This window comes from Artibeus jamaicensis, unplaced genomic scaffold, assembly GCF_021234435.1.
Source record: "Artibeus jamaicensis isolate MK-2021 breed Jamaican fruit bat unplaced genomic scaffold, CSHL_Jam_final contig_760, whole genome shotgun sequence".
NCBI lineage: Eukaryota > Metazoa > Chordata > Mammalia > Chiroptera > Phyllostomidae > Artibeus > Artibeus jamaicensis.
In genome coordinates, this window is record NW_026521955.1 from 37,636 (window position 1) to 51,603 (window position 13,968).

The 13,968-nt window shown below is 36.0% G+C and overlaps 1 protein-coding gene across 4 annotated transcripts in view; it reads right to left on the reverse strand.

The window, feature by feature from the left end:
• Nucleotides 1-13,968, reverse strand: part of LOC119042352 (uncharacterized) — a 32,564-nt gene that overhangs the window by 3,722 nt on the left and 14,874 nt on the right. For all 4 annotated transcript variants that reach the window (XM_053672535.1, XM_037136064.2, XM_037136066.2 and 1 more), the window contains 5 exons: nt 12,509-12,630; nt 11,303-11,441; nt 9,168-9,289; nt 7,368-7,478; nt 1,749-1,855 (listed from right to left, as the gene is read on the reverse strand). In XM_053672535.1, coding sequence (XP_053528510.1) covers nt 1,749-1,855; nt 7,368-7,478; nt 9,168-9,289; nt 11,303-11,441; nt 12,509-12,592 — 563 coding nt within the window. In that variant the 5' untranslated portion in view covers nt 12,593-12,630. The remainder of the gene's footprint in view (nt 1-1,748; nt 1,856-7,367; nt 7,479-9,167; nt 9,290-11,302; nt 11,442-12,508; nt 12,631-13,968) is intronic.

The following is a 13,968-nucleotide window of genomic DNA, read 5'->3' on the forward strand; positions in this document are numbered from 1 at the left end:
ACCCAGGAGGGGCAATAACCTATCTATATTTAGAATTCATTGTACTAGACTAATTTAGGAAAAATGGCTGAACTAACACAGGTGGCTAATACCTACTCAGGGAACCCTGTAGGGTTTGTGAACGAATGCACCAAGAAAGTTTTTAACACAGTCCTAACATGCAGTATTTCCAGTATCGAGTCTAGTAGTAGCTTTCATCATTCTTCAGCATTCAAATTCTTTCTATAATAAATCTCCAAAGAGTTTACAGTGTTTTAAAACTTCTCATACAACATAAACTTGGTAATATGTCAAGTCCAATAATTATGAAATGTCTTGGCTACTGGTCATTAATTTAAAAAGGTAAAAAGCTAATCATACTTTGTTTACTGGAAATTAAACTTAAAAGAGAGCACTCGGATTAAAACAACTTTGCTCATGTTGTGTTTCTGGTCTTTAGCCTGTGACTAAAAATTGTTATTTATTGTGGCTGAGCTTCAATTATATGATTAGCTTTCTGCTGAGGTAGTTTCTTTTGAAACTATTGACATAGTTTTGTAGTGACCTTAACCTACTAGTCATGGGTGTGAGTGTGCATGTGGGAGTGAGAAAGGGGTGGCTGGGGGAAGAATATAAAAGGCGAGGGGGTGGCAGAATAAAGAGGGTCAGCCATTCAGGATTCTACTCACAGTTAAGTGTTTATGGTCTGTATCATATGCATTTTTATTTCTCTGAGGTAGATCTCTTACGGACACACTAATCCAACCACTTGTGTATTTCCTTTCATACCCATGGAAAGGAGATTCCCTGCATCTAGACTATACATATGCCCTTATGATAAATAAGAACTCAGCAAGCCTAACTAGACAGAAAATCAGCATTTCAGACTAGAAGAATTTTCTAATCAAAGGAACCTATAGGTCCTTATGGGTCACAAAGCATTAAATTGTGGCAGAGAAGTCAAGAAAAGTGATCACAGATTTGCTAATTTTTCCACTACTTGAATAGTGGAATAAACTCAAGGAACCTACTATTACCCCTCATGAACATTTTTCAAGTTTGATGATTAATCACAATTTTGGTTAATATTCTTATATCTTGTTTTATATCCACTTATAGGCATTAGTTAATTCCCTTCATTTTGTGATAGGATAGTAGATACATATTTTTTTCAAAGAAAAGAAAACTGGAGCAGAAAAGAATCAGTATAAAGGCCTATTAGGTACTGATACCTTATTTCATCCCTGACTAGAGGCAGATGCATGGGTCATGATATCATTTTATGTCTGTCTAAAATCAGATATAGTATTTTACAAAGTTAGACAGTTTATTTTTTAAATTTAATTTTATTTTTAATCCTTACCAGAGGACACTCTTTCATTGCTTTCAGAGAGAGGAAGGAAGAGAGAGAAACATCGATGGAGAGAGAAGCATTGACTGGTTGCCTCCGACACACCCAGACCAGGGATCATATGTGTCCATACTGGGGTAGGAGAATAAACTTGCTACCCGGGCATGTGCCCTGACTGGGAATCAAACCCAAAGCCCTTCTGCTATGGGCTGACACTCCAACCAACTGAGCAAGATCAGTGAGGGTTATAGTTTACTTTTATTTCTGTTTTACACAGAACACCTTTCCTTTTAAATATAACCTCCTCACAGCTGAGGTCATTTTTTAAAAGTTTGATATGGAAACATTTCTATTTTACCAATCCCTTTTCATACTTTGCTGGATAAGAGCAGACTTCTTGCTTGAATAAAGAGCATACCTGGCCTGTTCTGCCTCATCAAGAAAATATTCGAAGACATTATTCATTATAACAACATCAGCATTTTGTAGAAGGGAATCCTGGGTACAGATGTCTGCATGAAGTACCTAAAGAACAATGAGTTCATTTAAGACAACAAAGATACTCTATTATACAATCACAGGAAAAATATCTATTGGTTCAATAATGCTGTGAGATCATATGTAAAGTTAACCCTTCTTAAAATGGGAGAAAGTACAGTGTATTTAATGTGACTGCCTATGGGAGATAACATCTAATAAAACCCATAAACTTGTGAAAATGCGTATTTCTTTTAGACGGAACTTTTTAATATAGTCATAAGTATAATCTTTTGACTCCTAGTTCAGAGCTTTTCCCACACAGCAGTTCCCCCTTACTCATGGTTTTGCTTTCTGTGGTTTCAGTTACCTGTAGTCCAACCATGGTCTGAAAATATGAAATAGAAAATCCAAGAAATAATTCATATGACGTTTCAAACTGCAAACTGTTGTCACGAGCATGTCTAAATGTCACGCTGTCCCACTCCATCCTGCCCAGAGGAGATCGCCCTTTGCCCAGCCCATCCACACCATGTATGCTCTCAGCCGTGACTCACTTTGTAGCTACCCTGGCCATCACAGCAAATGCGGTATTGCAGCGCTTGTGCTCAGGTCACCATGATTTTACTTAATAACGGCCCCAAAGTGCAAGAGTAGTGATGCTGGCAATTCAGATGTGCCAAAGAGAAGCCCTAAAGTAATTCTTTTAAATGAAGAGGTGAAAGTTCTAGATGTAATAAGGAAAAAAAAATCAAATGCTGAAGTTGCTAAGATCTATGGTAAGAATAAATCTACATGTGAAGAAGAAAAAAGAAATTCATGCTAGTTTTGTGTCCCATCTCAAACTGCAAGTTATCACTACAATACACACTGAATGCTTAGTTACTGTGGAAAAGTCAATACATTTGTGGGTGGTAGATATGAACAGAAAACTTGTTCCCATTGACATCAATGTGTTTCTCCAGAAAGCAATGAGCCTCCAGTACATGGTCCCCTGAAATGAGTGACATCAAGCCATTGGCTACAAATAAGGAATGGTTTGGACTGAAAAACATAAAAATTACTAGAGAGAGAGACCCACATTCACACAACTTTTACTACAGTATAATTGTTCTATTTTATTATTAATTATTGTGAAGCCTAATTTATAAGTTACACCTTATCATAGGTACACATGTATAGGAAAAATCATAGTATATATATATAGGGTTTGGTACTCTCCACAATTTTAGGCATCCACTGGGAGTCTTGGAACATACCCCTCAGGTAAGGGTAGACTCCACCAATCGTTGTAAAAGTCATCAAGTTCTTGCTCCATCATTAACAAGGTTTGTTCACTTAGGTAGTCAGGGTCCTCATAAATAAGACAGAATTCATAGTATCTGTCCTGATTCATTGATCAAATGGGGCCATAAAAGCTATAAAAATAATTTATAAATTATAAAATTTTAATACAGTATGTTAATGGGCCTTGCCCGACTCTTCATCTAAAATTTGCTGGACTATATTATCTGTCCAAAAAACAAACAAAACAATTTATTTAAAAATTATATACCTCAAAAAATTAAGTTAGACCACAATCATCAAGTCTGAAAGATTACAGGCAAGATAACAAGAAGAAACATTTATTTGTTCAAGAGCAAAGCAAAAGACTTATTTTAGAAAAAGTTTAACTACTTTGTATCATGTGATTCTTTCCAAATAAACACTTGGCCTTACAAATGTGTAATATTCAGGAGGTTGTAGGGACTGATTTTAAAATTCATTTTCTCTTTTTTTAAATAATCAAATGCTAACATAATTTAAATGAAGGTGGCCCACAACCTCTGAAGCATAGCTTTGACATGTTTTTGAAAGCAGAAAAAAGTTAATCACTTTAACCTTCTAGATATGTAGCTTAGATATAAAATAGGTATGTAAATTAACCTGATATAACATAGCTTTCACACAATTTCTTCTTTTCCTTTCCCATTCTGTTCACTTCCCCCCAACCCTCAACCCACAGGTAGGATAGAAAAGAATCAGGTGGATCAATCAATTATGGCAAGTGACAGAGGTGCTTGCTCTAGAGGTCCCAGGAAGAACCCAAGGAACGGTTCTGGACAGACTGGAATGACAATAATGCAAGAGGTCACAAAGCAACCAAAATCAATTTAACCAATTTCTAATGGGTATCTCCTGTGTACTAGATACTGTGTAGGGAGATGTGTCATAATGAATGAGATATAATATCTGCTCTCAAATACATCATAATCTAGTAATGGGATGAAACAGCTATGCTCACTCTAAGTGCCATCAAAGGAAGTGAGCAGGCTATGAATGCAGAGAAGTTTACTTTCAGCCTGGAGGAAAGGAAAGAAAGAATTTAAATCAATGGGTCTTCCATGGATATGACACATGTACGTGGCTCTTGGACTTTCCTGAACCCCCATTACAATAACAGGTTTTAAAAATATAAGGGGTACTCTCACAAGGACGGGAATAGAATGGGAATAGAAATAACAAACACAAAATTTATAAGTCAGGAAAAAAGGATGTAATAAGGAATTTAGGAGACCTGAAAAAATTGATTTCTAAGCCAGAAATATAGAAAGTTAAGAACCAAATGTGGTTTGTACGACATAATCTCCAAAAGGCTCATAATTGGTGGTATCAGTTATCTCTGAGTGAAGGAGTACGAAGAAATGCTAAAGATAATTTGGATGAAAGTTCACTTAAGAAACAGGTAGATCCTTATATAACTTTCTGCTACTTCAGCAAAAGAATAGAGGTTTATTCTCTGGAAAGGGTAAAAAAAGGTCTCTGGGCCAGGGGTCACCAGGCCTAGTTAAAGGAGATGATAATATACTGAAAACAAGGGAATTAAGGAAGTATGCAGACGGGATGCTGAGAACCCCACACCTCTCAGTTCCCAGGTATTGCTGGCCTGGAGTAAGGGGATTGGAAAGGTTTCAGACTATCCCAAGAGGAAAGATCTTAAGATTCCTCATCAGATATTTTCCAACTGATTAATTACCCAAATGAGATCACTTAGCAGTGAAGCCCACAGTGCTCAGAACCCCACTACAGTGCTTCAGTCAGAACTTCAGCCGCTGTCACCCCAATAAATTCAATTTTTTAAAAAAGAACTTTGATCAGCATTTTTGTTTCTCACTCTGAAGTATGAGCAGACAAAAAAGGATTCCTAGACTTCTGAGGAAAGCCCTGTTAAAAAAAAACAAACACAAAAAACCTAAACAAGTACAAAAACAAAAGTAAAGACTGAGCCATGAAGGCTAATTGATTTCAACAGATATTATTAAAAATTTATCCTAGAATTCTTTTTTGTTATCTTTTTGTTATCTTAGGGTTCCTCAAATCCATCACTTGTCTTTAGTTTCACGGAAGGAAGTTAACTGCTAAGGCTGCCAGTAAATGGTATAAAAACAGCTTTCTGCCATTGGGCTGCTCACGCCCATAGAAGCTGGGAAAGTATGAGCACGGGTACACGTACATCCACACATTCCTTTAAAAAGCAAGGGGTAAACAGCTTCTAAAATGTTAATAAATATTTATTTTATACACCTTTAACATCTTCTTTTAAAAAATAGCAAAAAAGATAAATAAAATCTAAAAAAACCCCAACAAAACACTGGCTTGTGTAGCTCAGTGGATTGAGTGTGGGCCTGCCAACCAGGGGATCATGGTTCGATTCCCAGTCAGGGCACACACCTGGGTTGCAGGCCAGTTCCCTGCAGGGGACGCATGAGAGGCAACCATATATGGATGTTTCTCTCCCTTTCTCCTTCCCTTCCCCTCTAAAGATAAATAAATAAAGTCTTTAAAAAAATAGCAAAAAAGTACTTGGTTGTCCATTTATAAACTATGTTTCTTAATAAGCCCTAATTTTTAAATCTCATTTCCAATTAAATTGATATTTCTAATATGTGATTCTTACTGTGTGAAAGTCATGTTTTGTTTCAATACATGTGGGATTATAAGAAAAATTTATGAATTTATTATTCGACAATGAGTTAGCTTTGATAATTTCCTTCTCTATTTCTAAGATGGGAGAGAGAGAGACAAAGAAGGTAAAGGAAGGATGGAGGGAGGAAAAAGTGAAGAAATTTTCTTCTATATAAAAGAGCAAGATTAGATCCTTAATCTTACTGAGATATGACTTTCAACATTAGATTATCCTTAACGTCAGATATTGTTAGATACTCAGTGTTTCTCTACATTGCCATTAAAACTGTAGGATCATTACTGAAATAAGGGTTAATTATGTCACTGACCAAAAAACTTTCTTTTTTTTTTTTGTTATTTTCCCCTTTACATATAGCAGTGATTTTTCAACCGGTGTGCCGTAAGAATTTTTAAAACATGCAATATCTGACTATTTAGTCAGGGGCACAGACCTCTTTTCCCTTAGATTGTCAAATTTAAAAAATGACAACAGCCAACAGTACAATAGCTGTCTGGTGTGAATGCCCTGTCTCGAACCATAAATATATAGGTCATATATCAGAGCTGCATCTTATTGGTCATCTGACATAATAAGGTTGCATCTGATTGGTTAATTCTTTGTACCAGAAATCCTTACATACAAGCATAGGCATGTAATTTTTTTCTTTTTTATTGAATTTATTGGAGTGACATTGGTTAATTAAATTGTATAGGTTTCAGGTGTACAATTCTACTCTACGTTATCTGTATATTGTACTGCGTGTTCAGCACCCCAGGTCAAGTCTCCTACCGTTACCATTCAGCCCCACTTCACCCTCTTCTTCCTCCCCCAACCCCGTTTCCCTCTCATAGTCACCATACTGCCTTCTGTGAGGCACCTGATTTTTTAAAAAGGTCACTTGGTATAAAAAAGGTAAGTAATTACCTATTTTTTGTAAATCAATCAAAATTATACCTATTTTTTGTCGGTTTGGCAAAAATTATGATTTTTGGTGTGCTGCAGAATTTTACCAATTAGTTTATGCATGCCATGAGATGAAAAAGGCTGAAAAAGAGAAAACTTCTGTTGGAGCCCAACCCAGGGCACCATTCCCTCATCAACTGTTTGTTATTCTGTGGCGTCTGCAATTCTTCCTGAGAGCTTAGAAAACAGGAGAGAAACACTGTGAGCATTACTTAATCTTTTTGCTTACTTCCTACGGTTTAATTATATATACTTGTAACCAACATCTAGAAAGTAAAAAATGCTGCCACCAATATTATAGCTTATATAAAGAAAATTAAGAAAAAATATGTACTTTCTAATAAAATTGAAGAGGAAGAGAAATATGTGAGCGGAATGATAATGACTCATCTTTACTAATGTTTTAAAATATTAAGTCAACTCAAACCTGTTTCTATACAAAAGCAACCAAGAATGGATTAAAAAAGATTTCCATGGTCATGGACAACTGTGTGTTGATTTTGTGGGGACAGAGGTATAAGGGGACTAAATGGCAATGAAAAAAACACAATAAAGATTAAATTAATAAAAGATTCTCCAACTACAATGCAGAAGAAATTTGGTTAAATTATGCTATACTATAAACAACAGAATATATATTGAAAATGGTACCTTTATTCTGTCAGCGAACTGGTATTTTTCTATGATCATTTCCTGCAACTGGCAAAAGTCTCCATTCAATTCTACTCCATACAGTTGCAATGCTGAACTGTAAAGGTAACCCTAAAATATGAGAATATAGTAGGGTGCAAATAAATTAACTTTTTATCGTGGGTTTATTTCTACTTGAAATGTAAGAGGTCAAACTTTTAAAAACAGAATTCAATAAAGTAAAAATAAGAGATAAATAACATTTTGCAGTTTATATACAACTTAAAACTTTAAGAACTTAAAGACTTACTGGTTAGGAACTCGATTGTAGTTTATTAATTTCCATTATTTAAACATAATTATATTTTTAAAGATTGATTTCTTTTTCTGATTAAACTGTGCATTCAACAAAATGAGAAAAGTGATCATATACAGATTCTCTATGTAATACCCTATTTCTGTAATTTCTTTAGAAGTTGCATCAGGGGAAAGCAAAAAAGGAATAAACCTGTGGGGACTATAATTGGAAAATCATGCAAGGAGGAAGAGCTAGAGGTGTGTTCTGTTTGGCTTAGGGAAGTCAGCCTGCTGTCTGGCAATCTGTCAAAATAATGACCAGTTAGTTAACAAGGATAATCAAGAATTGACTATATGTAGTTATGTATCTATTTGGTGTCACAAAAAAAAACAATATCTGGAAGGAAGGGCCAAATCCCATTCTGAATATCATTTTTCATCAACTAATACATAAGTGTAAACCAAATTTGTATTTATAGCTCATCATGGATTTTAGAATATGTTTAACAGAGCATATGTAAGTATTAAAAAATTTTGTTGACTTGGTGACCTAACATGAAGAAAAATAACAATGTGTTTAAATTTACTAATGCTGCCACAAACCAGCATAGCCCATTACTTCAACTATATACCTTTTCAACAAATCAAACAAACAAACAACACAACAGCAGACAAAGTATGGTAAACAATCTCTCATGTTCTCCAAACAAAACCGTTCGACAACTGTGTATTTTTCCATTACGGCTCTCTTTCCTAATCACAGAATACAAGTTTTAACACTGAACAATAAATAAATCATTGAAGAGTTAACTGTTCCTGTGCAGCTTGGGCAACGGTGCTGGGAACTGCTCATGCCTGCTTCTGGCATGAGGCCTCTCCTGCTGTCGACCATATGTTGTAACAAGTTTGCTAATGACAACCAGAAACCACACTGCAGTTTTTTGATTAAACTATTTAAGAACATTAAAAATACTCATGATTTAAAAATTTTAAAAAGACACATTGAAGTGATATTTCAGAAACAAAAGTCTACAAACTCTGGATCACAGAAAATTGGAGCAAGATGTGTCCTTGGATGTCATTTAGTTTGCTCACTTAGACGGGGAGGAACTTGAGGCTCAGAGGTGTTAGGTGACTTTCTTATGGCCATGTGCAATTTCCTAGGTCAAGTAAATTTGTCAGTTTTGTAAGAGCTCTTATCAAAGCTAGTATACAATTTTAGCACAGTACAAAGAAAACAGAATCAGAAGGCAGTGGTGGCTGACAAAGCAGCAAAGTGTTATGAGGGTGGCCTGCTTCTGTTTTGTTGATATTCTTTCATCCGTGTCACAGAGACAAACTAATAAAGGAAAGCAGAGAGCTGGCCTTTGAAATTATAAATTCAATATACTGTTTTAACTTTATTATTGTGACTCCAATAAATAAAACCAAGCTGTCACCTTGGATGGTGGCAGGCAAAACTGTTGCTAGGAGGAGAAGAAAGTATTTTCCAAATGTTGAGTATGTCCAGAAGCTGGACTTTACCCCGTAAAGGACTGTGCCAAGCCTGGAGCCAACGTCAACCACGAGCTTTCCCGACAGATCAGGGAGTACGTGATGATAGATGAACTTCAATTCCATGAGAGAGAAGGAATGAGAGATAAATCCTGGAGAATTAGAACAGAATGAACATCACATTTCGCTTGGGTATTAATAATTCTACTCTGTATTTCTTAATCTTTCATCTGTATTTATAAAGGATAGTTCATGTTTTTATTTCCTTAATCCATGAAAGCCCTTCAGAGGTTATTTAGAAAAAGTTAACGTGATAATTTTTCACTCACTCTGAACTGCATCTGAGAATAAATACGAAGTCTCCAACATGTAAAAGACTTTCAGGGAACAGCTACTCAGCTGCCTGTCCCTATCACTGTGCCTCTCACTTCCTTTGTTCCTATGACCTATTGTTCGTTGGTACTGCTTCCTAACTCCCATACCATCTGGCTTTCTCATCTTACCCCAGAGCCAACCACAGAACTGCCTCATATTGCTGCACAGACCGTAGACTACCAAATGAATGACCATCTCTGGAGTTGCACAATGTGGCAGCCCTAACCAACCTAAAATGTGTTCTGGATTGCAGAAGAGGGGCAGTACTGAAGGAGGTTTAAATACTCCCATAAACTGTTATTTCCTTTAGTTTAATTGCTACAATTTCCAGCCTCTTATGCCATCTTCTCAATCCATTATTTCTGTGATAAAATATCTGGGAGAGCCTAAGTCTGTTTGTTTCTGATACGGAAGTAACTGAAAGACTCACTATGTTATGATCTACATAACAATGATCTGGAAGGAAAGAAATGTTGGTCATAACTAATAGACTGTGGCAAAGAAAATGGCAGTAGGCAGGCTAATCACTTGAGAAAAAATAAAGGGCATGGTCAGTCCTCAAAAGTTAATAGGCAGGTGGGCTTTGACCACTGTAGTCCTTATCTCTCCAGGATCTTCATCTTCGCTACCCTCTTTGCCACATTAGTGCTTCTGTCCTGAGCTGCAGAGTCATCGTTAGTAGCGAGACAAGCCACTGTCATTTAGGGAAGCAAAGTCCCACACAATGACAGCTTTTTTGTATTCACTACAGTTATCTGGGTTGGCATGGGTATTCAGTCACTATTTACAACCTGATTTTTATGGGAAAATGCATTCTAATCTTCAAATTTTTATTGTTGAACATTATAAAGTCTTATATAAATTTTAATAAATCAGATCTGATAGTGTTATAATTAACTTTTTAGTTTTCTATTGTTTTTGTCTAAGTTCTTTTCTATTCTGTGAATTTCAACTGCCTCAAATAGAAACCATAAATATTATCTAAAAATAAAAATCTTAAAACAGCAAATCAGGGAAGTTTAATCCCCAACTACAATATGGGTACAATATATTTGTATTAGCAACATGTTACCACTTTGGTAGTAGTAAACTTTTGAGAATGGTACTGAGCACAGGTTTCCTTATCTGGAGGGCAGGCCACTCTCAGCAATAAATCTAAGGCAGCAAGGAGATTGAAACAGCATGTCTAAAGTAACATCCTAAACAATCACATCCAGTTTGGACAAAGAATATGTTAACAGAATATAGTAGTAGCATGCAGTCGGTCTAGTCTGCCACTTGGGACATGCGTGCTACATCTGAGGAGGCAGAGATGTAGGACAATTTCTGTCACTAGTGCTGGTTTTCTATGATGGACCACACATACTCTACAAGGGCTAGTCATGACCTGAATAAACTCTTTCTCAAGATTATCCATCATTTTTATCTGAATTCATGTTCATTAAAATATTTTCATTGGGAGAACATTTCGGCCCCTTGACTATATTTAATTAAGTCTGTTTCCCTATACTCAGTGACTTGTAATTAGTTTCTTTACCTGAAAAGTCACCTCTGATTAAGCCGTTTCTGTGAAAAGCAGAGATACACTCCCGGGAGACACTAAGTAGCCCAGCTTCCTTAGACAATATTTCTATTTCGTCTCCCTAGCTGCAGTAATTGCTAATGGCTATGCTATAGGTTGGCCTTTTACTTTCAGAAAACATTGAATGACTTTGTTAATAATAATATACTCATGACATCTAAGGAGAAGTACACACAAAATCATCAGGTTTGAATACTTGAGTGCCTACCTAAAGGTGCTGTCTGGTGTGAGCCACACACCATACAGTAGTTTCTGCTCATTTTTCCTTCCTCACACAATGAATCAATAAAGTCTTCATCGTAAAGGAATGCATCAACGTGAACTGTGGGTTCTGGCTGCTGCTGTATCTGGTGGAGAGAAGAAAAACATCAAAAGAAACAAAGTACAAAGAAGTCTCTTTTTATTGCTAAATAAGGCAAAACATCAGTGGTTCATATGCTAAAATCCTGCCAGCAACAAGACACAGAAAGGCTGGCAACTGTGCTCTTCTTACATTTTATTTCTCAAACTTTTTTTTGCAGAGATGGAGGGGACCAAATTACTTAACTTGAAGGAATGGTACAAATGAAAAAAAAAAGTGGATAATTTGGTACAACTTTCAATAAAAGGTGAAGGTAACTCCAACATGAATGTACTGCTTTGCCACCCAGTGACTGCGGGATCCCAGCCTGAGGCTGAGCTCTCGTCACTGTCTCCCGGGCTGTGCCCGGTCTGACACGGCAGGTTAGGAGCCCCATCTCGTGGGGTTAGCTGCTTCTTTAATGGATTTCACGCATTCATTCAGGTAATGAGTCTCAAAGAAATACAAATGGGGATCATTTTGTCAGTGGTCAACTTTTTATTTGACCTGTGATGATGCAAAATGTGGCTATGACAAATATATAAAATTTTAGTTGAAAGTATTTTTGAGACCATCCTATCCATCTGAAGCAATTTCTAGTAAAGAAATTGATACCCAGAGAGATTTCTCCCGAGAAATGACAGTAGCTAATAAGAAGGGTATTCCGAGTCCTACATGTTAATGACTTACCCACCAAAATACTTAGTAATTTTTGCCTAGAGGCAAAGTTTTCAATTAATAAAAATCTTAGTAAAACTTCATGCTCACAAATAATGGCTCTTTCTTAATACTGTGATACATTTTATATTGTGTAATAGCAAGTGGCTACAAAGGAAAAAAATGTCTGATTTCTGTTACCTTAACTGTCATCCTATCTGCTTGGAAAACTACAAAATTCTATCTACATCTACACAAAATCTATACCACAAGTATGCAAAATGTATGAACATATGCAAGGATCAGAAGGAAACAAAGGAAGATAAAAACACTGTCAGGATAGGGAACTGTGGGTCAATCATTAACATGATTGAGAATCCCCAAGCAGCACTAAGAGTACGTTAATAACGCAATTACTTTTTGCAGGGCTAGATGTTCTGAGGGAAGCATGCTTTCTAGAGGTAAGCAATTCCGAAGATCTTCTGCTATGTTTTTCAACATAGTGTCATTATTATCCTGAGTGAACTCGTCAAAATCTCCTAGAACAAAAAAGGAAAGAAATAGCTTTCATGGTTGTAGTCATACCTAGACTAAGTGATTACAATGGACATATTTTCTGTCACACGGCATCAATTCATAACGATAAATACACCTTCTAGCCAATGAAATATTCAAATGGTAATAAATGTTCCATGAAAACTGTTGAGTTTTTCCTTTTTCTAAACTGCTTGAAAATATAAAACTTGATTATTTTAGCATGTTACAGAAAGGCATTCACAAAATGCAGTTTACTTTTACTCAAGAATAGCACTGCCATTAGTTTGTAGGGTCTTGAACTCACTAGTAAGTAATCAAATACTCCTTTTCTGACCGTATCATAGAAGTTTAGGAGGTATCACACAGGGATTACTAAGAAGATAACTTTAATCAGAGAGAATTCCTGCCTGCAGTAAAATGTACTGAAGACTTCAGATAATAAGCACTAACAGCTGGCGCCAGTGGACAGAAACTTTCCATCTAGCTGCTCTACTGCATTTGAGCAGCAGCTAAAATGACCATTAGAGTAGCATATTTCTGATGGCTGTGGCCTACTTTTAAACGATCTGGCAAAAGGGGGAGCGTGGGAGTGTATAAGCAATAAAGATAAGACAGTAAAGATCAACAATTGGTGACGATAGATGAGGGTATAAAAGTGCATTTCATTGTTGTTTCAATTCTTCGTTTAACTTTTTAATTGTCTCTAAAAATATAATTTTTCCAAGCAGCTCATATATAATTTTAAATGGAATGTAACTTATCTGGAAGCAAAATACTCAAAGTTAGCTACTGTCTGGAATGCCAAATATAGACTGGAAAGGACTACTAATGAAAATATCTTATTTTTCTCTTAAAAGACTTTCTTATATTGAATCCTTGCTGGAATAAAGGGACCCCAAAGAGTCTGTATCTTTCTTACTGTTTTAAAATAGCTGTAGAAGGAAAGGAAAACATGAAGACCCTGAAGGAAATGTCATGTGTCTCCACATTGCCTGTCTCCCGAATCTATGGTTATTTTTAAGTAAGCTCATGATTTCTTTCTTAAACATAAAATAATTCATGTGTTGGTTCAGAATGCTATTCTTATGTCACAAAGAACAATTAAAATTTAAATAATATTTTACAGTTTACAAAGTTCTTTCATGTAGAAACTAGGTTATTTCACTTTTGTAACATCCATGTAAGGAAAACAAAGCAAGGTTATATTCCCTGATTTACAGCTGAGGTAACGAAGTCTTCTAAAATTAAAAGAATTGTGAAAAGGTACAAGGCAGGCCAACAGCAGCACAAGGAAATAAATCTAGGTTTTCTGCCTCTAAATAAAGGTACTCTTTCACTAC